This window comes from Lissotriton vulgaris, chromosome 12 (genome assembly GCF_964263255.1).
Source record: "Lissotriton vulgaris chromosome 12, aLisVul1.2, whole genome shotgun sequence".
Taxonomy (NCBI): domain Eukaryota; kingdom Metazoa; phylum Chordata; class Amphibia; order Caudata; family Salamandridae; genus Lissotriton; species Lissotriton vulgaris.
Window position 1 is genome coordinate 575192595 of NC_141700.1, and position 27896 is coordinate 575220490.

Here is a 27896-nt window from a genome sequence, read left to right on the forward strand (position 1 = left end):
GCCGCCAAGCACTCCTCATGCTGTCGTAGGTCGCGCTCCAGCACTTTTTTAAACCCCACCTCCGTGGACATACATATCCCCCATATCACCACCTTCATCGCGTCCCATTCGGTCTCCCTGGTGCTAGCTGAGCCCCAGTTGACCTCCAAATAAACCTCCAGCCCGTCCGATGTGCCATCTGTATAATTCGGGTTGCCAAAAGCTTCTGTGTTGAGCCCCCAGAGTGGCACCTTAGATCTCGGCCGGCCTAGCGAGTATGTGAATAGTAGCGGGGAGTGATTGGGCAAATAGCGGACCAGATATTGCGTGTCTGCTATCTGATGCACCGCCGTCTTTTGAATGAAAAAGAAGTCTAGTCTACTATGGGTATTGGCAGCAGGCTTGTGACATGAGTACACTCGACGATCAGGGTTGCGGTGTCGCCATACATCCAACAGGCCATAGTTTTGAAGCATCTGGCCCATCGTTTCTCCGACTCGAGGTTTGGCATCCAGCTTCGGGGGTGTCTGTCTAGCTCCCCATCAAGGGCACAATTAAAATTTCCTGCAACAATCAATTCTGTGTCTGGATCCAGATCCAGCTGCCCCAAAGCATAAATATTTACCAGGCATATACTGCGCCCATCCAGCGACCCCTCCACCATTACAAACCTCCCATCAGGATCCTGTTTAGTATGCATAACCTTAAAGGGAACTCCCGGTGCCAGCCAGATAAGCGCTCCCCTGGCAAACTCCAAGTAGGACGTAGTGAAAAACTGACCCCTCCATCTGCGTTGGACGTATTTAAGACAATCTCCCCATAGGTGTGTCTCCTGGAGCAGGGCTATGCTTACCCCATAATGTCTAAGGTAGGATGCCACCCTGATCCGCTTGACCATATTATTGAGCCCTCTGACATTCCACGTTATAAGTTTATACCTTTGTGTATTACCTGGCATGAGTTAGCAGCTGTTGGTGTCGCAGCACCCAACTTTCGTGCGGGGGACCCCCAGTAGTATTCTAGCGTTACTCCTCAAGATGTAGTCTTCTCCGACTTCCAGTTATTTAACAAACACCAGACCCGGCAGCAACCCAGACAAAACCATTGTGCAAAACCCCAACTCTCCCCACCCCCAGGCGGTAGTACTTCATTCTCACAACCCAATCCTGGTCTGAAGACTCGGAACCCCGCCCCAAAGCTCCACCCATCCCCTGAATCACCCCCATCACCCTGAAATAATGACTATAAATGAACATATACTCCCAAGTCAGGAAACCAGAATCCTTTGCAGCGCGTTGCGTGTGCGCACAGGAAGTAACGTCACGCCACAACGATTGAGGCTATGAATGACGGGAGTCAGAGACGATCGGCGCAGATTATCCTGAAGACGCTGCCAACTCGTGGCCGGTATCCTGAACACGCCAAGGAATTCGTGTGGGTTGCTGTGGTCCTCGCTTGGTGTGGGAAGGGTGTCCATGACACCACCTTCCCGTTTCGTTACCATAGTGGCTGATAGAAGGGGCAAGCCGCCTATTATCAGTAATCAACAAACCTAACCTTGATAAATCGGAAGTGCTAATTTTCTGAGGTGGTTAAAATATCGCTACTACGAAGAGGCCTAAAAGGTCTTGGGTCAATCCTGTTAAGACACCCAACCTTGATACAGAGGCATTTGAATGTACCAGGTGGTATAGTGATTACTTGTTCAAAACTTTATACCATAAAATAGACAGCAAGCCATTCAGCTGGATGAGTGTCATTGCATTATGAATATAATAATGTTCAACAGACAATCCTTCAACTGAACCTTATGGAATCTGTTTTATGGTGCATGATGTGTGTTTTGTTCATCCTTAGTAGCAAGGGGACAGTGAGAGGATGAACATAGAAACCATCCTTCCTCGCTTGTGATGTGGAGCTTTGCAACTACAGTGGTGGGTAGTCAGTGAAAGATATGAGTCATATGAGGTTGCAAGTTGTTTCTTTGTGTTCTCGGCCTAATCATATGGCTTATGTTCACAGTAATGCCTGATGTAAATGCTTAATAGCTAGGAGGAGCGTTGATCGTTCTACATATGAAGTCACTGCCAGAAGTGTGTTTCTTTTTCTTAACAGGTATATAGGTGTAGCGTTTGGTAAACAGTGAGACCTGTATTGCTATATGTATTATAAACAGTTTGGTAATAGGGTGGTCTTCTTTCCTCAGGTATCCCTCCCTGCTGTTCCCTTCCTTTCCTTCCCTGATTAACCACTTTAATCTTCCGTGATATAAAAGCATCTTGGAATTAAGGGTGTCAATAGGTGGACCGCCAATAGGTGGAGCGACCGCCGAGCCTGTAATCAGGCGAGGTCGCCCCCACTCACCACTGCTTTGACTCATTCTGCTTGCCTGCATTGTGCTCTGACCTTCGTGAATATTTGCTTTTTGCCTCCGTATTTCCCGTTTTTGCTTGCCTGCATTGCATGTTGCCTTCGTGTTTATTTTCTCTTTGCCTGTTTTGCCGTTTTGCTTGCCTGCATTGTGCCTTGCCCTCAGTTGTATATTCCTTTATCCTCCGTTTTTTGTAGCTCCCCGGACGACCCAGCCGCCACTGAGCCGCCCTCTGTCCTCCTTTTCCTGCCGCTGACTCCCTGCGGCCCCGCCCCGCTCCCGCCACGCAGCTGCTCCTTCTTTCCGGCTCCTCTCTTATGATGCCCACGCGAACGCGCAGCGGTCACGCGCAGCGGGAGCGCCGATTGTGCGCCGAAGGCGCGCCAAAGGCAAGCCCGTCTGCGCCTGTCCGTGCCTGGACCGCACCCAGTGCCAGGACCCCTGGCCCCCGTGGCTGCCAACCCATCCGCCGGTCCTACGACGCCGCTACACTCAATGCACTCAACCCCGTCCGAACCTCCGGATGCTACCGAGCCACCCCGAAACGCTCCCACGGACCCTTCTGCTGCCGAGCCTGCAACTTCTCCTGCATCCGGACCTGCACCACACCCGCCAAGACGAGCACCAGCAGTAACCACCTGAAGTGCATCATGCTCAACACCCGCTACATCCACAGACATGCCGTGGAACTCTGGAACCTCCTCGACACCACTTCTCCAGACGTCGCCTTCCTGACAGAAACCTGGATGAACGCCTCCTCAGCACCCGCCATCGCCATTCCGGACTGATACAAGATCACCCAGAAGGACCGCGTCAACCAGACTGGAGGAGGCATCGCCATCGTCCACAAGAACACCATCCGCATCACGACCAACTCCGACGACACCCTCTCGCCGGCCGAACACCTTCACTTCCAGATCCACACCGACCCCAAGACCACCCTCAGAGGCACCCTCATCTACAGACCCCCAGGACCCCGCACACAATTCAGCGAAGACATCGCCGACTTCATCAGCCCACACGCCCTCCCCTCCGCCAACTACATCCTCCTCGGGGACCTCAACTTCCACCTGGAGAACAACAACGACCGCAACACCACCACCCTGCTGGACAACCTCGCCAACCTAGGACTCAAGCAACTGGTCAACACCCCCACCCACTACGCCGGCCACACGCTTGATCCAGTCTTCTCATCCAGCAAGCACATCACCTTCAGCCACTCCACAGGACTTCACTGGACCGACCACAGCTGCGTCCACTTCAGCTTCAGAAGAACCACGACCCACCACCACCCGCAACAGGTTCCCTACAGGTTCCTCACAGGAGCTGGAGCAAGATCACCGCAGAACAGCTCACCACCTCCCTCAGTCAGAACCCACCCTCCAGCACAACGGACCCAACCGAAGCAGCACGCAACCTCACGAAGTGGCTGTCCGAATGCGCTGACGACCTCGCGCCACTTAAGAACCCTACCAGCAGACCCAGAAGCAAAAAAGCCTCCTGGTTCACCGACGAACTCAAGGACTCCAAGAAGAACTGCCGCACCCTCGAGAAAGCCTGGCTCCTAGACCAGACCACAGACAACATGACCGCCCTCAAACACGCCACCCGCAAGCACCACCAGCTTATCCGCACTACCAAGAAGAAATCACTGAAGGAACGACTGGACAACAACACCCACGACAGCAAGGAACTCTTCAACATCGTCAAGGAGTTCTCCAACCCCAGCACCGGCAACAACGACATCACTCCTTCACAAGACCTCTGCGACTATCTCGCCTCGTTCTTCCAAGGAAGATCGCCGACATCCACAACAGCTTCGGCGCACCATCAACGCACCCAACCGTCGAACCAACACCCTCCACCACCACCCTCCGCACCTGGACCACGGTGACCACCGAAGACACAGCCCGCACGATGAACACCATCCACTCCGGATCCCCGACCGACCCCTGCCCCCACCACGTCTTCAACAAAGCCGACACCATCATCGCACCCCAACTGCGGGACATCATCAACGCCTCCTTCCGCACCACCACCTTCCCAGAGAGCTGGAAGCACGCCGAGCTCAGCACCCTACTGAAGAAACCAACAGCGGACCCCACCGACCTCAAGAACATTCGCCCCATCTCGCTCCTCCCCTTCCCTGCCAAAGTCATCAAGAAGACCGTTAACAGACAGCTTGCAGCCTTCCTCGAGACAAACGGATCCCTCGACCCCTCGCAGTCTGGTTTTCGAGCCAACCACAGCACTGAGACCGCCCTCATCGCAGCCACCGACGACATCAGAACCCTGCTGGACAACGGGGAAACAGCGGCCCTCATCCTCCTGGACCTCTCTGCAGCGTTCGACACCGTCTGCCACCGCACCCTAGTTCAACGCCTCAGCAACATCGGTATCCAAGAGAAGGCACTGGAGTGGATCATCTCATTCCTCACCGGCAGAACTCAGAGAGAGCGCCTCCCTCCGTTCCGTTCCGAGGCCATCGAAGTCATCTGCGGTGTACCGCAAGGATCTTCACTCAGCACCACCCTCTTCAACATCTACATGAGACCTCTCGCAGCCATCGCACGCCAGCACAACCTCAACATCATCTCCTAAGCCGACGACACCCAGCTGATCTCCCTCACCAACGACCCTGCCACCGCCAGAACCAATCTACACGAAGGGATGAAAGAAGTAGCCGAGTGGATGAAGAACAGCCGCCTGAAACTGAACTCAGACAAGACGGAAGTCCTCATCCTTGGATCATCACCCTCTGCCTGGGACGACTTCTGGTGGCCCCCGGCCCTAGGCAGCGCACCCAAACCAACGGACCACGCATGCAACCTGGGCTTCATCCTGGACTCCTCCCTCTCGATGACCAGACAAGTCAACGCCGTCTCCTCATCGTGCTTCAACACCCTACGCATCCTCCGCAAGATCTTCTGATGGATCCCGACCAAGACCAAGAAGACGGTCACCCAGGCACTCGTCACCAGCCGACTGGACTACGGAAACGCCCTCTACGCCGGAATCACAGCCACGATACAGAAAAGACTCCAACGCATCCAGAACGCCTCCGCCCGTCTCATCCTGAACATCCCCCGACGCAGCCACATCTCCGGCCACCTGAAGGACCTGCACTGGCTCCCCGTCAGCAAGAGGATCACGTTCAGGCTCCTCACCCACTCACACAAATCCCTCCACAACCTGGGACCCAAGTACCTCAACGACCGCCTGACCTTCTACATGCCCACCCGCCAGCTATGTTCGACAAGCCTCGCCTTCGCCGCCATACCACGCATCCGAAGAGCCACCTCTGGTGGCAGATCCTTCTCCTACCTGGCGGCCAAGACATGGAACTCCCTCCCCATCCATCTTCGACTGACCCAGGACCATCTCGCCTTCAGGAGACAACTCAAGACCTGGCTGTTCGAGCAATAGCAGACCCCTTCCCCCAAGCGCCTTGAGACCCTGCCGGGTGAGTAGCGCGCTATACAAGTGTTATGATTGATTGACCCATTTGAGCAATGAACCGATCCTGAGAGGCCTCCGATGGACCGTGACAGCATGGCCCCGCCCGACCAGTGGTCTAGCCTGGCTGTCTCAGCACTCTACAGCTGGTGAGTCAAATCGGAATATGGGTGAAATAGTGTAACCTCCTCAAACACATTTACAGCCCTCCCCCCTCTCAATGTCTCTGGGCTAAAGGCCCTCTCACTCAAGTCTCTCGGTAAAGCAGGTGCTCCTCGGGTCTGAACAGGTACTCATAGTGTCCATGACCCAGAACCCCTCGGTTTCAGCACCAAGACCACCACTCACTTGTCTCCAGAGCCCTCAACAACCGGGCTGGCGGCACCTCCCAACTCCGATTGTGTTTCCTGCACCAAACATAGTGGAGAGAACTGATTCTGCGTTGGAATCGCCTCCAGTTCCATAAGGAGAGTGCGATCTGGTTCCACCATGATACGTCCTCCATCCACCAGAACTCGTACCCTCGGTCACTGTTCCTCATCTCAACGTTGTCGGTTCTGCTGTCGACTACTCCGGCGTCTCTGCTCCTGCCAGCCCTGGTTTTGGTCTTGGTCGGCCAGGCCCAACAAGTCCATCCAGTCAGCTGCCTCCGACGGGTTACCAAAGAAGTGTACCTTGTCGCCATATTGTACTTGAAGCCAGGCCCGGATCAATAAGCTGGATTTGATGTATTGGTTACGTAGCTGGTGTTTTACACCCAAGAAGTCATTCCGTAGGTCCTGCACCTTTTTTGTATAGTCTAGGTATATATTGATGTTGTAATTTTCAAATCTGGGTGGGCCATTGGTGCGAATATGTTGCAGGATCATGTCTCGATCTCTGAAACTGAACAGCCGGGCGAACATGGCTCTGGGTGGGGATCCTGGTTTCGGCGGTGGCCCAAGAGATCTATGAGCTGTTTCCACCGCAAACATTTTAGAGAGCCTGAGGTTTGGGAATGTTGTCCCAATCCAATCTTCCAACAATAGGTCTGCCGCCAGCCCTTCCGCCTTTTCTGGAAATCCCCAAAACTGGGATTTTTCCTCCTGGACCGCCCTTCAGCATTTCTGCCTTGTCCTCCAGCTGGGCCGTGTGGTCCTGGAGAGCTGTTACCGTCTCCCGTAGCTGACGGACCTCAGTCTGCAAAGCATTCGGGTACCCTTCCGTGGTGGTAACCCTGTCTGACACCTTCCTGAGATCCAGGAGCAAATGGTTGATTTCCATGGCCATCCCGTCCATTTTGGTTTCTCTCGCCACCCTGGAGTCACGAATCGCTTCCAGAATGTCAGCTTTGTCACAGGCTGCTGGGTTCCCTGCTCTAGGTCTGTTCTGGGGCGGTGTGCCGAAGTCGGGCCCGGAACCATATATTGCATTATTTCATTTGTTTGGCACATCTTCGGGGTCGGTCCTTACCCACGTCCAGCGTGGCTGTCCTAGGGTGCACCGGCCTCAAGTAGGTCTTGCCCCTGGCCTTTGGAGTCCTGCCGGCCAGCCGTATGGGGCAGTCACTTTCTACCTTCACCCCCTCCTGGGGCCTCACAGTCGTCTAGCCTCTGCGACAGGACCTACCAAGGTCCAGGGGCTCCTCCACTGCCCGACGATTCTCGCCTCTCATCTCATGGGCACCCAGGCGGCCCTCCCGTCACATCGAGGCACTTCCAGCCAGAGTGCAGGTGGGCCGCACCACAGCGGCCTCACGTAGGTCTCCTTCCAGGCCTCTGGAGTCCCGCCGGCCATATGCGGCAATCACTTTTCCCCTTCACCCCCTCCTGGGGCCTCACAGCAGTCTAGCCCTGGCGACGGGACTCAACAAGGTCCAGGGGCTCTTCCGCTATCCGCCGATCCTTGCCTCTCAAAGCAGCACGAAGGCCGCCATTACGGGGTACAGGATTCTGAAGGGTCTTCAGCGGCCCGTAGCGACATTCTCCAGTTGCGGGACAATTTCCCGTCCCAGCACCGCACCCTCGGAGTCAGGGGGGGCTTCCGCTGCTGGTCTAAGTTACAAAAGTCACCATAACGCCAGGATTGTACAGGATTTTAACCGTTGTGGCAGGAGCAGCGCGGAAAAGCATCTAGCCGGCCATGTTGTCAGGCCATGCCCCCCTGGGAACCCAACCTTTTGACTAAATCCATCAAGAGCAATAAAGTAAATAAAGTCTTTGTCAACTAACCTGTGAGGCCGGAATGGACAGTTGTTTCTCGTATGCAGCATGGGAAAATATGTTGGAATATCAATTTGTACTTGGTGAATGGAAGTATGATCACATGATGGGCACACCATTGTTTGGTGACAGCTGATGTCACAAATGGATGATTTGGAGTATACAAAGTGCCTTTCCTAAGAGGAGGGGGCAATTTTGGGCTTAACTTTGCTTGACTCTAACCTGCCTTCTGGACTATCTTTAAATGCCAATTTATTTTTTTCCCTTGCTGATGAACTTGCCTGCTGGATGATTTGGAGCCGTCTATTGAGAGACCAGGCTTGAACTTTCCTGATTAATGCTTTATTCCCCTTGCCTATGCCCATGGACTTTTCCTTAGTGGACTCTAACTCAATCCCTTTGCTCACGCTAGGGGAATTCTTTTGAACTGTCCCCCTGCCTGTTGGTGGTAGGAATCTCAAATTCTGACCCATCCTCTTGTGAATGCTACAAATTAAGAAATAGATTTACTTAGGCTAGATGTGTGATTTTATATGTTGAGCTGTTAGACACATGACAGAGCTTCTTAAAATGTTACTTATGTGCATTGATTACGTTTCTTTAATACCATAAAGAAATTATCTAAAATTGTTTGAGTCTTTATTGTGTCTTAATGTTCCTTCTACAGAAACTGTGCTTACAACTATATGATTTCTAAATGCAGGATAGAGAGAGTCATGGATTATTTTCAAAACATCATGTTTTGTTGCTCTTTTTCTGTGTAGCCATAGCAAGGCTCCTGGTTTACATAATTCTTGTCAGAGTGAACTTCTTTAGGAGGTTGGATCTTCCAACTGCAATACTTTATTTCTATAGCATGGTTCTGAGAGTAGTATATTTTTTACCTGATTTCCAATTTGTGATTTGGCTCCCAATTATTGCTCCTCATTGGGTGGCTGGCTGACAGTGGGATATCCTGGTTTCTTACCTCAAGTATAGAATCTGAGTGAATAGTTTAAGAATTAAGCTAGCCCAAAACAAATTGTGTATGAGCCCAGTGTTGAAGAAACCAAAAAGGTGCTTCCCTGCAACAAGTGCAATTGCATCTGGGTTGTTTCCTCCACCGGGAGTCTGCCCTAATGCATATATAGAGGTGTTGCAGCCTTTGAAGCTCATCACCTTGATGCACACTTCACTAGCCTGCTTGAAAGGTGGGAGGTATGACTTCCTTCCTGACCAAACCTTTGTTCCGGACTCATGGGAGTGATCACACTGCCTGGCAGGAGGTCGGAATCCTGTCTTCGCAGCAGCAAATGGGTTAGCGTGAGCTGGCTAACCAAGGCACAGTGAAACTGGGACTACCTGGTCGGCAACCTCCAAGGTAGTCCCCTGGGTGCATGCCACATCAGCAAAGACATGAGATTAATGTCTGGGGTGAGAAGGCACGTTGTTTGATACCACACAGGAAATGTTTTGGTGTTCCCATATGGAGCTGCCAGCCTCCAGAATACCTAGGTGGCAGCCAATGTTATAATATGGAACACTAACACTTCCAGTAGTTTCCAATGGAAAACACCACTATAGGGACATAGAGGCTTGCACTTATATGTCCTCACCTTTAATATACTGCACCCTGCCTACTGGGCTCAGGAGTCGTTCCTCAGGGGGTCTGACACATATTTAAAAATAGTGTACTCGACTGTGCTGCACATGGTGAGGGTACAGAAGAGTTCAAGCATTTTGCACTGCTACTGCATCTGCAATGGCAGGCCTGCTGTCAGCAGCTTACATGAGTCACTCAGGGTGGCACAAAACCGTGCTGCAGCCCTAGGGACCCCTTTACCACCTATGCGCTGGATACCCCCGGTACCATATACTAGGGACTTAGAAGGGGGTAAAGTATTTGACAATTTGGGAATACCAAGTCAAACATAACCATTTTGGGAGATAGCACTGGCACTGAGGGCTATGCAGCAGACTCTGGTGTGCTATCAGAGTCATAACCATCAGAATTTGGAGGAAAAAGGTGGGGTGGTGACAACAAAAAAAGGCACTTCAATACAACACTATTTTTTCAAAAACGTTAGAACACATTTACACCAAATCACAAAAAGTACAGTTTCTGAGTAAAGTACTTGCCAAATCTGGTGTAATGCCATTAGGCTATTTATTTTCTGTATCAGAGAGCAAAGTTTGCTATTGGATTATGTTAGAACTGGGGGTCTCTAGTTGGCAGAGGTAGGTACCACTGTCCAAATAGGGACCCTTGCTTCTAGTCAGGACAAGGAGATAACCCTCTCAGATAACCCCTGCTCGCCCTCAAGGTAGCTTGGCCTGAGCAGTCTAGGCTAACCAGAGGCAATGCGTTAAGTATTTGTACCAACACTCACAGTAACACAGTGAAAACACCACAAACTGATTCCACAACAGTTTAGGAAAATAAAGATATTTATTCTAAACTACACAAGACCAAAACGGCAAAAATCCAACATACACAGTTCAAGGATATGGTTTCAAAAGAGTTCTTCAGGTTGTAATCAAAGTTCTTTAAGTTGCGTTAAAATAATCCACAGATGCGTGAAAAGTTCACAGTTGCGTCACGTTTACTCACAGTACCTTTTAGATGCAACAAAGTTCCACAAGCAGGAAGCTGGTGCGGTGGAAACAAGCGATGCGTTACTCCTGAGACCCTGGGGAGGCGATGCGACAGCCCCGCTGCAGCAGCGGGCGTGTTGCGACGAATCCGGTCTGTATGGGGAGGAAGGCAGCTTGCGTAGATTCCGGTGCGTAGGTTCCGTAGGAAGTCTGTTCTCGCAAAGGCACGATACGATGATCTCGTAGGGGCTGCGACGATCTCCGGGGCGACGATGCGCGGTCCAGCGGTGATCCTCTCTCTCTCGCAGCTCCTCGATGCGATGGTTCTGCGACGATGCTCGCAGCGACGTGATGCGGTCCGCAAGCAAGCGGTGCGGCGATCTCACCCAGCGACGACAGGCTCTGCGACGACACTCGCAGCGATGTTCGATTCTCCCGCACCGGTCTGGTGCGTCCCGCAAACGAAGGGTGCGGCGGCTCCGGCAGCGATGTCAGGCGCTGCGCCGATCTCGACCTTCGTAGCGGCGGGAAACTTCTCGCACTGTCGGGGATGCGCTCCGCAAGCGAGCGATGCGACACTTTTCAGCTTCACAAGTTTCTCAGCTTAGTCTCAAGCTTCCCAGCTCAGGTTCAACTTTCAGAGGCCCCACAACTGGATCAAGCACTCTAGGAAGGACAGAACTCTCTCAGCAGAGTTCAGGGAAACTGGGGGTGAAGTCCTTTTGTTCCTGGGACTTCAAAACAGGGAGCCAGCTCTTCTCAGGCCCTTGGAGATTCCTTCAAGACAGGGGACACAGCTCACAGCAAAGTCCTTCCCCTCTCCTTGGCAGCAAAGCAACAGCAGGTCAGTCCAGCAGAGCAACAGCAGGACAGTCTTCCTTCTTCAGAGTCAGCTTTCTCCTTGGCAGAGGTTCCTTCTTGATTTCCAGGATGATCTAATTTTCTGTTGTCAGGGGTCCTGTACTTATACCCCTAAAGTCTTTGTTCTCTCTGTGCATGTGGGCCCTGAGCCCGGTCTGAACCAGTTCTGGGTGGATCCTGAGCACTTTGTTTTGCTGGCTGCATCTTTCCTTTCAGAGTGAGGGGCAGGGTCCTCAGCCGCCCAGCAGGAGGTGGAGCCAGCATTGTGGCAGGCAGGCACAGCCCTATTCAGCCCAGGTGCTAACTCCTCCCACCACTCAGGTTGCAATTGCTTCATTCAGCCTAGTGCTGACTCATCCAGCCTCTGGGGGAATTCCCCAGCCCCTGTCACTCACAAACCAGACAGTCAATACACAAACAGGCCCAGGCACACAGAAGGGTCAGACAAGAGAACAGCAACTTTCTAAAAGTGCTGTTCTCAAACACAGGATTTAAAAACCACCTTTCCTAAAAGATGTATTATTAAATTCTGAGTTCAGGGATACTAGATACTTATGTCCTATCTTGTTCCTATGGGAAGAAATGCTGTTAACCACTGTAGCCAGCATCCCCCATGTTAACCTATGGAGCAAGATAGCCTTACAATAGTGAAAAACGAAAATGGCTGTAATTCACTACCAGAGCATGGTACCTGCACTAGTACATGCTCTACCTTTCACATACACTGCACCCTGCCCAGGGGGGTACCTTGGGCCTTCCATAGGGGTGACTGATGTGCACGAAAAGGGAAGGGTTAGGCCTGGTCAGTGGGGACACTGACCAGGAGGACATGGCAGTTCTAAACTGCCCATAGGCGCTGCAGTGGCAGGCCTGAGACACCATTTTAGAGCTACTCCTGTGGGTGGCACAATCAGTGCTGCAGGCCCACTAGTAGCATTTGTCATCACCAGCCCTGGCACACCCCGTGCACTTTACTAGGGACTTCATGGTGATACAAATATGCCAAACATGTATATCCAATCAGAATAACAATTTACATAGAGAGCATATGCACTTTAGCACTGATCAGCAGTGGTAAAGTGCGCAGAGTCCTATTGCCAACAGCCACGGGTCAGGAAAAATAAGGGAGGAAGAAGCAAAAAGTTTGGGGATGACCCTGCAAAAAGGGCCAGTTCCAACACAACCCCCTTCCAGCCTAAAGCCAGGGTAGACCAAACGATACCTCGATGGGATTCCCTGCTTAAGGCGATAGAACACGGAACCTGGCCCAAAAAGCAGGGCAGTCCTGTTCTACGCCGTCCTAAACCCAGTTGTGTCACTCTATCCATACTCTCGGGGTCCACCATGCCAATCCATATGGAACCCTTCACCTCACCTGTGGACACCACCTGTGCAGCACCTAACCTTAATTTCCTCACAGGTGTGTCCCAACAGACTAACAGCAAGCCACAGTGACCACCAACAGTGATCAGGGATGAGACCCAGGCCTCATGCCTCTCATGGCTCTCAAACCCCTGTGGCATCAGAGGGTGGGGGGCAGTAGCCCCAGGTGCTTGGCACCCTTTGTCCACTCTCTCTCTTGTCAGTTCAGGTCTGACACTCTGGCACTGACCCACCAGTCCCGGACCTGTATCCGGCGGCTGGACAGGAGGCTGAGGTGGGCTTCCCCACACCTGGTCCTCCTCTTCCTTGGGGCTCTGTACCCTCCCACCTGGAGCGGTACCCCCTTCTAGAATAATCAGGGCACCTGTGGCAGGTACCCTGCACCATCCACCCACCAGTTCAGGGGTTCTATCCTGCAACTGGTATTCCAGGTCAGGGGGGACACCCTGGACCTGGCCCTCAAACCTAGGCTCCAACGCCCCCAGGTCAGACAACACCTGAACCTGGCTTCCCCACCCAGGGACCAGCCCCTGTGGTGAAACACTCGCCTGGCACGCCAGGACTTCTGGGGACTCACATAGTACCCCCTTGAGGGTGACACACAACTCATGTGTCCTGTGACAGTCTGCCTGGCGCAGATCTCCCGGCCCCTGTCCACTTGACAGTGCGGAATGATCCCCCAGGACAGAAGTGGTGTCACCATGGTCACTCCTGGGAGACTCAGCCCTTCCGACTGGTCCCTGACCCCCTGGTTCATCCACTGGGGACTCCTTCCCCCTCTCACCCCTCAGTCTGGACTGCTGTACCCTCCCAAATGGAGCGGCACTGCCAAACACCAGAACTGATGGAGGCCTGGTTACAGGCACTCCCCGTTCAACAGACACTGGGAGATCCTCCTCAAATGGCCTACAAGTACAGTCTAGGTCCCCATCCTGGTGCTCCCTTAAGGCACCCTCCAGGCCCTGAGACTGGGTTTCGGGCACCGTGGGACACACCGTCCCACACTCATTCCTTCTCCACTGAGACCGGACATGAGCCCCTACACCCCTCCCACTACACTGGGACCTAACTGGGCTACACTGAACCTCCTCCACCTCACAGGTCTGGAAGATATCTAGGCCACTCCTTTTGGGATCACTCCCCAATGCCTCCTCAGACTCCCTGGAATTCACCAAGAGGTCTGCCTCCAACGCAAGCTCTCTGGGGTCAGAGAACTCACACTCCACCGGGTGTTGGCATAGCTCTGGAAAACAGGGACTTAAAATATGCTCTCCATCAAATGAATCACACAGCCCCCCACAGTTGTTAACCAAGCTACCCTTTGCCTTACCCTCCAGTGCCTCACACAAGTACCCCACACCACTCTCCTGAGACTGTCAAGACAGTATCTGACTGCCTCTGTCACACAACCCACACTCTTCTGGCTGGTCTTCACACACACACACCAAGGTTTCTACCATGGGGGAACCCCTCTCCCTGTACCTCTCATCTAGAGTCAGTAGAGTGTCCCTCCCACCACTAGGAATATGGTCCCCTGTGCCAGTCCCCCAATGTACTTCAGGGACACTGCACTCCACTGGAACTACATCATAAACCTGGAGCCCCTGGTGTATGTCGACCCCCTCCCTCAAGTCAGGCGCCACATCTCTGGGTGTTTGTACCTTTCTCTCAGCACTGGAAACTATAATCTTGCTGCCACCATCTGAGCTGGACTCCACCTCCAACTCAGCAAAGCTCACTTCTTGAGCTACACATGTTTCTTCTTCAGCTGAGACCCACATGGCCTCCTGCCTCTTGAGCTCCAACTCAAGCTTCCTCATTCTTAATTCATGGGCCAAGGTCAATTTCAATTCCTCCAGGGCACGGGCCTGTTTGCTCTCCTCCGCCGCCCTTTCCATTTGCTTCATCTTCATTTCAAGCCTCAACATTTCTAATTTATGATCTCTAGCCCTTTGGTTTTCCTCCAACTCCTCTGGGGAAAAACTTTCAGCTGAATGGTTGCTGCCAGCCCTTGAGGCTGCTCTGGACACAGGCAGATCCTGTGGCCTGAAACCATCCCTCTGTGCATCCTCATTCACTTCTGCATCATCTGTCTCCCCAGCCTTTTTGGTCTCCCACCAGGCCCTTAAGGCCTCCTGTAGCTCCTCCTTTTTGGAGCGGCGCTTCATGGGGCATCCAAAGTTCCTGCAGAACTGCCTGAGTTGACCTACTTTGTAATCACTTAACATTTCAATATCAAACTCCAGTTCTGCAACATCACTTGCTGGTTTACCATTCTGAGACATGATGCTTGGATTCTTTCAGGGTTACGATCAAAAATAGAACCAAAAAAAAAATGTAGTATGCGGTGGCGTAGTGGTCTGCACTCACTAGTGATGTACACCAATTACTGTGGGTCAAGTACAAATACAAGTTCAAATCCCACCGCCTGACCACCAATGTTAGAACTGGGGGTCTCTAGTTGGCAGAGGTAGGTACCACTGTCCAAATAGGGACCCTTGCTTCTAGTCAGGACAAGGAGATAGGAGATAACCCTCTCAGATAACCCCTGCTCGCCCTCAAGGTAGCTTGGCCTGAGCAGTCTAGGCTAACCAGAGGCAATGCGTTAAGTATTTGTACCAACACTCACAGTAACACAGTGAAAACACCACAAACTGATTCCACAACAGTTTAGGAAAATAAAGATATTTATTCTAAACTACACAAGACCAAAACGGCAAAAATCCAACATACACAGTTCAAGGATATGGTTTCAAAAGAGTTCTTCAGGTTGTAATCAAAGTTCTTTAAGTTGCGTTAAAATAATCCACAGATGCGTGAAAAGTTCACAGTTGCGTCACGTTTACTCACAGTACCTTTTAAATGCAACAAAGTTCCACAAGCAGGAAGCTGGTGCGGTGGAAACAAGCGATGCGTTACTCCTGAGACCCTGGGGAGGCGATGCGACAGCCCCGCTGCAGCAGCGGGCGTGTTGCGACGAATCCGGTCTGTATGGGGAGGAAGGCAGCTTGCATAGATTCCGGTGCGTAGGTTCCGTAGGAAGTCTGTTCTCGCAAAGGCACGATACGATGATCTCGTAGGGGCTGCGACGATCTCCGGGGCGACGATGCGCGGTCCAGCGGTGATCCTCTCTCTCTCGCAGCTCCTCGATGCGATGGTTCTGCGACGATGCTCGCAGCGACGTGATGCGGTCCGCAAGCAAGCGGTGCGGCGATCTCACCCAGCGACGACAGGCTCTGCGACGACACTCGCAGCGATGTTCGATTCTCCCGCACCGGTCTGGTGCGTCCCGCAAACGAAGGGTGCGGCGGCTCCGGCAGCGATGTCAGGCGCTGCGCCGATCTCGACCTTCGTAGCGGCGGGAAACTTCTCGCACTGTCGGGGATGCGCTCCGCAAGCGAGCGATGCGACACTTTTCAGCTTCACAAGTTTCTCAGCTTAGTCTCAAGCTTCCCAGCTCAGGTTCAACTTCCAGAGGCCCCACAACTGGATCAAGCACTCTAGGAAGGACAGAACTCTCTCAGCAGAGTTCAGGGAAACTGGGGGTGAAGTCCTTTTGTTCCTGGGACTTCAAAACAGGGAGCCAGCTCTTCTCAGGCCCTTGGAGATTCCTTCAAGACAGGGGACACAGCTCACAGCAAAGTCCTTCCCCTCTCCTTGGCAGCAAAGCAACAGCAGGTCAGTCCAGCAGAGCAACAGCAGGACAGTCTTCCTTCTTCAGAGTCAGCTTTCTCCTTGGCAGAGGTTCCTTCTTGATTTCCAGGATGATCTAATTATCTGTTGTCAGGGGTCCTGTACTTATACCCCTAAAGTCTTTGTTCTCTCTGTGCATGTGGGCCCTGAGCCCGGTCTGAACCAGTTCTGGGTGGATCCTGAGCACTTTGTTTTGCTGGCTGCATCTTTCCTTTCAGAGTGAGGGGCAGGGTCCTCAGCCGCCCAGCAGGAGGTGGAGCCAGCATTGTGGCAGGCAGGCACAGCCCTATTCAGCCCAGGTGCTAACTCCTCCCACCACTCAGGTTGCAATTGCTTCATTCAGCCTAGTGCTGACTCATCCAGCCTCTGGGGGAATTCCTCAGCCCCTGTCACTCACAAACCAGACAGTCAATACACAAACAGGCCCAGGCACACAGAAGGGTCAGACAAGAGAACAGCAACTTTCTAAAAGTGCTGTTCTCAAACACAGGATTTAAAAACCACCTTTCCTAAAAGATGTATTATTAAATTCTGAGTTCAGGGATACTAGATACTTATGTCCTATCTTGTTCCTATGGGAAGAAATGCTGTTAACCACTGTAGCCAGCATCCCCCATGTTAACCTATGGAGCAAGATAGCCTTACAATAGTGAAAAATGAAAATGGCTGTAATTCACTACCAGAGCATGGTACCTGCACTAGTACATGCTCTACCTTTCACATACACTGCACCCTGCCCAGGGGGGTACCTTGGGCCTTCCATAGGGGTGACTGATGTGCACGAAAAGGGAAGGGTTAGGCCTGGTCAGTGGGGACACTGACCAGGAGGACATGGCAGTTCTAAACTGCCCATAGGCGCTGCAGTGGCAGGCCTGAGACACCATTTTAGAGCTACTCCTGTGGGTGGCACAATCAGTGCTGCAGGCCCACTAGTAGCATTTGTCATCACCAGCCCTGGCACACCCCGTGCACTTTACTAGGGACTTCATGGTGATACAAATATGCCAAACATGTATATCCAATCAGAATAACAATTTACATAGAGAGCATATGCACTTTAGCACTGATCAGCAGTGGTAAAGTGCGCAGAGTCCTATTGCCAACAGCCACGGGTCAGGAAAAATAAGGGAGGAAGAAGCAAAAAGTTTGGGGATGATCCTGCAAAAAGGGCCAGTTCCAACAGATTAATACAGGATATAATACTTTGCCCCCCCCTCACCCATACCCCCTTTGTTCTTGTTCCTCTATTGACTGATCAGCCCAAAACGTTCCAGGAAGGAGCCAAAGCAGTTTAACTTTTTTTGTAAGATGTGCACATTTGTAAAAACTCGCCGAAATGATCATCAATGATATATGTAATATATATATATTACCTACTGGCGGTCGCCAGTAGGTATATATAGTTAGGATTTTTTCTCTATGGGACTTTTGAAAATTCTATGTCTAATAACTTTGGCGTTTGTGGACGGAATCGGCTGAAATTTTCAGGAAAATGGCACATTTTGTTTCTGAGCAGCCCCTGAAAATTTGGGGGGGTTTCGTCAAGGGGGGGGGGCGAGAAAAAAGGGGGGTCCCAAAACGCGTTTTTCCCATTCATTTTTCCATAGGGCGTTTGGCCTCACTTTTAGCTCGAACGGCTGAATGGATTTGCACGAAACTTGGCAAAATTGTAGGGACTGTTAGCCCGATGTGCCTTTGCTGGGTCTAAATATATGTGCTCCAGTTGATTTTGAGAAATTAACGTTTTAAAAAACAGATATATCTGTGACAGCGTCCCGGGTAGCGATCCGGTTCGCGTACTTTTCGCGTTACGGAACTTTGCGAAGCGAAGCTGATTGGCTCTCCGGTGTCTGTCAACATTCTAAACAGTCCGGAACAGCCGCCATCTTGTCTCTCGGTAGGATCGAGAGACAAGAGGAGGAGAAAAACGAAGGGGGAATTTAATGAAAGGGGGCAAGGTAGACCCCTCTTGACCCCCTAGGAATGATGTTGGAGTTATTAAAGGGACCCGTGGGGCAAATAAAAAAAATTTGATTTTTCGCGGTAGAAGCGCTTTCCGGTTCGCGAACCGGTAGCGAAACGGGAATTCGCCATTTTGTGTTTCGTTTTAATTAAATTACAAGATGGAGGAAAAACAATGTGAGAAATGGGTATAAGGGGGTACGGGAGACGTATCCTGACCCCCAATGTTTTCTGAGGGTGGCTGAGGATGCTCATATATGTTGATACATGTCTTCCAGAGGTTGCGCGTGAGCGGAATTTTTTTTTTGCTGCGTGACGTCTGTTAACGTTTGATTCGAAGGAAATCAGGAAGTGTTGACCGCCATTTTGTCACTGCGAGTAAATATATTGTTAAAAATAATTGTTATAAATTAATCCGTATTGATAAACATTGTCTGCGCCATCTTGCCTTTTTTCCAATGCCACACTTTTGTCGTGCACGGCAGCCATTTTAGATGCCTTGACCAGACCCACTCTCTGCACGCCGCCGATCCTCAGCATGGCTCCCCACCCTCGCAAGCATCTCCCCCACGCACTGGTCACCCCGCTCTCTCTCTCATGCATGGGCCATAAACCTCCCCCCATCTGCGCTGCTATTCCCTGAGAATCACACCCTGTGCCCGCCCGACACCTCCCTTTCACCCTATTCACTACCGTACCCTCTGACACTCCTCTTCCTCTGTGTCTGATTGTCCAGGCCGGTCCCAGGCTATCACTTAGCCCTGCGGATGTAGTTTATGGCCCCAACTGTAAAGAATCACCCCTCTTCAAAGGAGTTACAGTAGATCAAGGCCCCCACCCCATGAGATCCGTCACACCACATGCGTTCCTACTATCTGATAACGATCCTGTATTGTGATTGGGGAGGGGATTCTCACTGTGAGGGTGTGTGGGATCGAGCCTGAAGCGGAAGATTCCAGGGATGCCTTTTTGTACATTAAAGTCTTCACAATTATGTGTCACATTAAAAATATATAGCACTCCAACAAAGTAGTAGGATTATAACACTTTAATAACTTATAAATATATACAACGCTCCAACAAAGTAAACACGTTAAAAAAAAACATTTTAAACAAAGCAACAATGGGCTGCTGTGAGGTGGCGTCAGTAGCGGTCCTTTGTGCGAATAGGCCGAAGGCAGCACAATGCGCCGAGATTTGGACGGCACCCAGGTGATGTCCAGTAAGTTGTCGCACTGGTCTTGGCATCCTACAATGCTGCGCCGAAAAAAACGGCGTGGGGCGCCCCGGGGGGGGGGGGGGGGGGGAAGGCGGAACGAACGGGCCTCCCCCGCCTCCTCAGCTGGAGGCTCCTCTGCTGCAGTGGGGCGCCCCTTTACCGTTTCAGCCGCCATTCAGCTGTTTACCGCCCGCTTTTGCTGCACTGTGCCTCATCCGCCATTCAGCTGAGTTGCGCCCGCTCTTGCGGCTACAGCGTCTCGCCCACCATCCAGTTGAGTTGCGCCCGCTCTTGCGGCTACAGCGTCTCGCCCACCATCCAGTTGAATTGCGCCCACTCTTGCGGTGCAGCGATAGGCGGCTGCCACAGGACTCTTAAAATGGCGGCCGGCTCTTCGGATTTGGGCCTGGTCCACTAAAATGGCCCTGGGACACATTTGAACTCGGACATTTGCCTGCTAGGGCTTGGGCCCCATTCTCGAAAGCGTCCCCTCAGCCTTGAAGATTCTACAAAAGTCATCGGGGCCCCCGACTCCCGCAGGCTTCCGGTGGGGAGCGGCTGCCATGATTGCTTGCGGAATGGCCACGACGGAGCCACGAGATGGTGGTGCTCTCATGCTGACGCCAGCTTCAGTCTGAAACATCCAGAAACACTGTAGACTACCAATTCGATGACTTCCGGTGGAGCCCCAACGTGACCCGGTAGGGAAGAACTTGCCCTCCCCTCTTTTGACTGATGGTTCTTGTTGCCTGTCCCCTCTGTTGTTATCTAACGGAACCTTTTTGGATTGCCGAGTGAGAAAAAAAAAGGTGGGGCTTTCATCATTTGGGGAAAAAAAATGTTTCAATCCAATGAAAAGTGTTATTTTTAGGTCATATGATCAAGCCTTCCATCATTAGGAAACCAAAAGTAAAATGAACCAATGAAAAGTTTTATAAACAAGTCACATGACCTGTTATGCGGCTTTGGGCTATAAAAAGCCTACAAAATCCGTTGGCCTGTGAGGCGGCGTCAGTAGCGGACCGATGTGCGAATAGGCCGAAGGCAGCACAAAGCGCCGAGATCCGGATGGCACCGAGGTGGTGTCCAGCAAGTTGCACTGGTGTCGCCATCCTACAATGCTGCGCCAAAAGTTGGCGTGGGGTGCCCGGGGGGGGGGGTGGGGGGGAGGCGGTGCGAACTGGCCTCTCCCGCCTCCCCAGGTGGAGGCACCTCATCTTCAGGGCGGCGCCTCTTACCGTTTCACTCGCCGTCCAGTTGAGTTGCGCCCGCACTTGCTGCTACAGTAGGCCGAAGGTAGCACAACGCGCCGATATCCGGATGGCACCGAGGTGGTGTCCAGCAAGTTTCACTGGTGTGGCCATCCTACAATGCTGCGCCGAAAGACGGCGTGGGGTGCCCGGGGGGGGGGGGGGGGGGGGACGCGGCGCAAACGGGCCTCTCCCACCTCCCCAGGTGGAGGCACCTCATCTGCAGTGGGGCGCCTTTTAGCGTTTCACTCGCCGTCCAGCTGAGTTGCGGTCACTCTTGCTGCTACAGTACGCCGAAGGCAGAACAACGCGCCGAGATCCGGATGGCACCGAGGTGGTGTCCAGCCAGTTTCACTGGTGTGGCCATCCTACAATGCTGTGCCGAAAGACGGCGTGGGGTGCCCGGGGGGGGGGGGGGAGGCGGCGCAAACGGGCCTCTCCCTCCTCCCCAGGTGGAGGCACCTCATCTGCAGTGGGGCGCCTCTTAGTGTTTCACTCGCCTTCCAGCTGAGTTCCGCCCGCTCTTGCGGCACAGTGCCTCACCCCCCATCCAGCTGAGTTCCGCCCGCTCTTGCGGTACAGTGCCTCACCCGCCATCCAGCTGAATTGCGCCCGCTCTTGCGGCTACAGCGTCTCGCCCACCATCCAGCTGAATTGCGGCCACTCTTGCGGTGCAGCGATAGGCGGCTGCAACAGGACTCTCAAAATGGCGGCCGGCTCTTTGGATTTGGGCCTGGTCCACTAAAATGGCCCTGGGACACCTTGGAACTCGGACGCTTGCCTGCTAGGGCATGGGCCCCATTCACAAAAGCGTCCCCTCTTTTGACTGATGCTTCTTGTTGCCTATCTCTTCTGTTGTCATTTAACGGAACGTTTTTGGACTGCCGAAAGGGGTTCTGGTCCAACCGCTGGTTGGTGGAGACATTTTGACTATATCCTGGACCTGCCCGGCCTCGCCCAAAATGGCGCCGGTATAAATGGGACTCGTAACTCCTTGTTGTGTACTGGTTGCCCAACCTTGATATCACGAGATACGTATGCAGTTTTGAAGCACATGGCGGGCGGGGACGAGTACTGATTGAACATTTGGACATCCCTATTGATATTAAGTTCTGATGTGTTATTGATTACTGTACTATTGAAAGTTCGAATTAACGTCACCTATGGTACTTGCCCGCAAATGTATATCTAGATAATTTTATTGTAACTGGCCCTGTCGTACTTTAATTATAAAATGTACGTCCACCGATTCCGCAACTGTTAGACACCTTAGTTCTTGCAACCTAATGGCCCGCCCGTTACGTTCTTCTACAGTGTAAATGTTCCCTCATCATATACGATTCCAGTTTGCTCCGTGGCCGGCCCACGTGGTTATAGGCCCGTATTTGTATACTGACATTTTCACAATAAAGGTTTTAAAAACAAAACATGGTAGTAGTACCTAGATTGGTAAAGTTTTGAATAATAGCCACTGTTTTCGAATCAGTAAAAGGCAAGTGAAATAAAGCAGCCCGATTACATGACGGTTAAAAGGTATAATACGCAGGAACGCAGTAAAGATAAATGGTCAAGGGCTGTTGTGTTTTCTACTCCTGCAACATAAAATGATCGATAAGAATCCGATATTCATGCCTATCAGCGACTAAGACAGCAGGCCGAGCCTCTTTTGTTCAACGGCTCCCTCATGGGATGAAGAAACGTCCTTTTTCTCGAAATAGGAATATTTTACTTGCAGGACAGTTGTAAATTTCCCGGGAAAATACATTAGCCTGGAACATTGTTAGTGGTAAACTGTAAATGCATCTGGGTCCTTTGCTTTACAAGTCAGAGTGAGAAAAAAAAAAGGTGGGGCTTTCATCATTTGGGAAAAAAAATGTTCGAAAGCAATCAAAAGTGTTATTTTTAGGTCATATGACCAAGCCTTCCATCATTAGAATAACAAAAGTAAAATGAACCAATGAAAAGTTTTATTAACAAGTCACATGACCTGTTATGCGGCTTTGGGCTATAAAAAGCCTACAAAACCCTAGCAGTCAAGCGTCCGAGTTCCACGGTTGCCCAGAGCCATCTTTGCAGGCCAGGCCCAAGTCTGTGGAGCCGACGGCCATTTCGTGAGTTCCATAGCAGCCGCCTGTCGCTGTACCGCAAGATTGGGTGCAATTCCGTTGGATGGCGGGTGAGACGTTGTAATAGCAAGAGCAGGCGCAATTCAGCTGGCCGAGCGAGGCACTGTGTCGCAAGAGCGGGCGCAAGTCAGCTGGTCGAGTGAAGCGCTTGGGTGTAGCTGAGAAACCTCCACCTGGGGAGGTGGGGGAGGCTCATTCGCGCCGCCTCTCCCTTCTAGTGCACCCCACGCCGTTTCCTGGCGCAGGTATATGTGATGGTCGGACCAGGGCACCGCAGGACGTGTCTTCAGGTCAAACGGATTGTGGGACAAGGTGTGGAGCAGGCGCAATTATCTCGGGGGCCTCCGTCAAGCGGTTCAGGGAGGCACCGCATCACATTGTTTTCCAATGCAGTCAGGTCCACAAACAGCCCCCACTTACTTTGAGAATAGTGAAGCTGCAGCAGGTGCAAATAAGCTTCAGACAGTGTTACAAGCGCTGCTCGGAACCCTCAACTATGGCACCCAACATCCAGGACTTATGCCATTTGTGCAAGGCAGTGACATCGAAGCATCTCAGGGACCAAGCAACATACCATATCCAGAGTCCTTCCCACAGCCTCTGCTTTCCTTCTTACCTAGTTATTGTTCTTTCACTCCCACTCCAGGCTTTTAGTCTGTGGATGGAAAATCATGAACCTACACTCACCTATGAAAATCTTACTATTGATGGTTGATTTTGAGCCCCAAATACAAAGGCTTGTTTGGATCGATGTTGCAGCAGGCTGCCATGTAAATAGTTATTTAATAAAACGTTTTACCCTGTTACTTGTTGATTTTGAGCCCCAAATACAAAGGCTTGTTTGGATCGATGTTGCAGCAGGCTGCCATGTAAACAGTTATTTAATAAAACGTTTTACCCTGTTACTTTGCTGGTGTGTTGTATATATTTATAATATTTGCATAGGGTTTGTCGTTATTTTGGGTGGGGTGGGCGGCGGAGCCGAGCTGTCTTGCAGCCATCATGGTGTCGAGCTCAGTTCCTCTCACTAGTTTCGTATTTCTCAAAAGGGGTTGTTCATAATGTTTCTATTTTAGCGAGGTCAAAAAGAGATCCCATTAGTGGCCTACTGATTTTGCTTGATTCCTTTTGTTTTTTTAACGATTTTTCACTATCTGCAAAGACTAAACAGAGTATTGCGACTCTGTGCTTGTTTGTAAATAGAGAATGAACCAAAGAGAACCAATTCCAAAACAATAAATGCTAGGATAACAATCAATCAAATGGAGAGGGAAGCAGGCACGACGGGTTACAACGGGGGCAAAGGCCTGTGTTACCTACCCTTCACTATCTGCAAAGAGAGAATACTCCTAAAAGAAAAGAGGAGGGGGGGGGGGGCAGCGTTCAAAGCACATCAGCGTGCATAAACACGAAAATGTTTTTACATACCACGTACTTGACATTTTAAAGCTTTTGATATTTGCTATTAAAAAACGATTGAAATTCACTGAAAAAACCATAGGTTATAGACCATATATAGTTAGGAATTAGCATTTACAAAACCTTGAAAATTCACTGAAAAAACCATAGGTTATAGACCATATATAGTTAGGGATTAGCATTTACAAAACCTTATTTTACTCGCACAAAACCATTGAAATTCGCATATATAGTTAGTTGCACTAACTATATATCGCTCACCCGCAATCCACTGCTGATGATGTCACATATTACATCATTCATGACATGGTCAGTGACATCACTGATGACATCACTGATGACATCTCAAATGACATCACTGATGACATCACTGAAGACATCTCAAATGACATCACTGATGACATCTCATTTGACATTACTTATCACATCACTGATGACATCATTCATGTGATAATACGATGAACCTCTTCAGACTCTAATATAACCTTAGATACAATCAGTGTAAACAGACACTCACAGACTGTCACTCATCCATGGAGTTACTCACACATCTAGTCAGTCATGCAAAGAATCAATCACACCTCCATTTCCTCAACTATACAGTTATACACACCTTACTTATTCAAACATATACTAACACATATTTACTCTCTCATACAATCCTTGATACAAGTTCACAATGATCCATACAGCCACTCACACATTCACTGGCTCTTATGCACAGTTATTTATATATGTCAACTCTCACATGGAATGTGTTTTACATATGTACTTACTTTGACATGTAGCACTGAGATATCCTTTCACTCACCAATACACTCATGCACACAGTCAACCGCCCATACAGCTGTTTCCACATGCACTTTTGAACCAATACATCTAGTGAATCAACTGCTCACACATCTATGCACAGAGTTACACACCTCCCAGTCACCCACACACACACACTCACTCTCCCATACAAATACTTGGCCAACCAATCAATAACCCATAAAGTTAATCATATAGCTACTGATCAACACATGCAGCAGTTTACAGAACAATAGGCATAATGATGCACAAATTAAGACAGTTTAGTCACTAACCCATGCACTCAGTGAGACACATTTAATCACTCACTCATACAGTCAGTCACGCACCTACTAAATCCTTCATCCAGACACTTCTACATCTACTCATTCTTCAATATGTAAAACATATTTAAACTTTACAGAAACACACAGTCACTGGATGATGTCATCAGTGATGTCATCAGTGATGTCATTTGAGATGTCATCAGTGATGTCATCAGTGATGTCACTGACCATGTCATGAATGATGTAATATGTGACATCATCAGCAGTGGATTGCGGGTGCGCGATATATAGTTAGTGCAACTAACTATATATGCGAATTTCAATGGTTTTGTGCGAGTAAAATAAGGTTTTGTAAATGCTAATCCCTAACTATATATGGTCTATAACCTATGGTTTTTTCAGTGAATTTTCAAGGTTATATATATATATACTTCTATAAGGGAAGGAAAATATCTGACAAAATGACACCAGGGTCTAATACAAGCAGTGCCTTGGTCTAGGCCATAAGCAGGGCAACCAATTCCTCCAGCAGCAGGTCGGTCCCAGCCCCTGAGCCAGCTTGCTCAGCTGCTTACACTGATCCACCATGCAAATCCACAAAGGCACTCTATGAGGAAATAACCAATATAACTTTGGCAGTTGTGTAGAGGCAAGAGCATTAAACTGACTTTGACGGGAATTACATATATTACTGCACACCAGAGCTATTCTTGGATAGACCTATTCCTTGCTAATGAAGGAGTATCTGGCACCATTCTCTTTGTTTATGACGGCTGTAAAATACTATTGAACCATGCCCCAGTTATGGTAGGGTTGCATTTCACCCCAAAGCACACCCTGCTGTTAGACAGCGATCAATCAATGCTAAACTCTTGACCGACCCTGTGTTGTGGCTTAAGATCACTGAAATGATTGGAGAATACGCCTGTGGTTGAAGTCAGGGTTGAATGAGTCATTTCTCATCGGGTCTTAACACCTTGGCTGCTTAAGATATTCCCCTGCTGTGCTGGACCATAATAGAAATGGGTGTGGTCATGACGAGCTCAGCTCGTCATGAGCACACGAGCACTGTGCCTCATGACGAGATGAGCTCGTCATGAGCACCGAAGGGGTTAAAAAGCAGCAAATACCAGAAGGTCAGACTGAGAGTAGTTACTGGTCGGGATCACAAACAACCCCATTCCAATCATGCTATTAGACAGCTGAAACACATTAAGGACCAAGTACAAGGTGTGACCTAGCAAAACCTAGCTTTTTGGACAATTAACAGAGGTACTGTAATAAGTATAACAAAGGTCAGCAGACTGATGGTGTGCAAGCTCTGTAAGATAGAATCTAACACACAATAAAGGTTTAGTACTCTAAGGCCCACTACAAACATTTGAATCTGAGCTCCAGTCTATGTTCACTGATTACAACAGGACCCTGTTCTCTTCTGAAGAATTATCAACCTCATATCAGGTATCATCTTTAAGTGGGGTTACTTGATTATTCAGTACTTACCAGCTGCTTGTCCCTCAACCAGTTCTCCCTAGATGAGTAGCGGACTAAGATGCAGGACATCTTATGCATGGACAAGATCACCCCGTAGTTCGTCTTGCTTATCCTAGATATGTATCTCTTTGGACGCCCTTCAATGATGATGTTATTAAGGATGCAGCTGCTCAACTTAGATGTACCAGACCTATTTGCTCCCAATTACTATGATATAACCTCTCCAGTTGCTTCTTATATATAACTTTATGATTTATGAACGATAGTCTTATGATGGGTCTCCTTCACTGGTCACTATTTAAAAATGGTTATCTTTTCTCTGATGCTGTATGCAAAGGAATTAGCATCCCTGAACATCTGCAAAATTTGACCACACACACCGATATTTTATGTCTCGTTACCGTGTATTACTTTAAGCATAGATTTGCTTCTTTTTTCAAAATCCTGTAGGTCCAGTCTTGTCTTCTAATAAAAGTTACATTGTATTAAAAATAGGGACATTCCTAAGGAACAGTTAAATAAATGTGGTTTATCATCACACAATAATACAGTTGAAAACTGAAATACCCCTATTCATAAATGGAACAGACCACACATTTAATTATCCCTATCAGTTAAGAGTTCGGTAGGAAATTAAATCGTGTTTTACCCAAAAACTTTATGCCATGATCCAAGAAGGGTCCACCAAAAACAAAACCAATTTCATCTCCGTGATCGGATTTGACAAAATCCGGTTTTGAGTCACTATACTGGCTGGGTCGATGCTGGAACTCGTAGAAGTAGACGGGATGGCCCGAATCTAGTAAACAAACAAAAAATCCATTAAAAATAT

General features: G+C 50.1%; 1 protein-coding gene across 3 annotated transcripts in view; it reads right to left on the minus strand.

Moving 5' to 3' along the window:
* Nucleotides 1-27896, minus strand: part of LOC147677778 (fatty acyl-CoA hydrolase precursor, medium chain-like) — a 356692-nt gene that overhangs the window by 149538 nt on the left and 179258 nt on the right. For all 3 annotated transcript variants that reach the window (XM_086945437.1, XM_086945438.1, XM_086945436.1), the window contains one exon: nucleotides 27714-27863. In XM_086945437.1, coding sequence (XP_086801563.1) covers nucleotides 27714-27863 — 150 coding nt within the window. The remainder of the gene's footprint in view (nucleotides 1-27713; nucleotides 27864-27896) is intronic.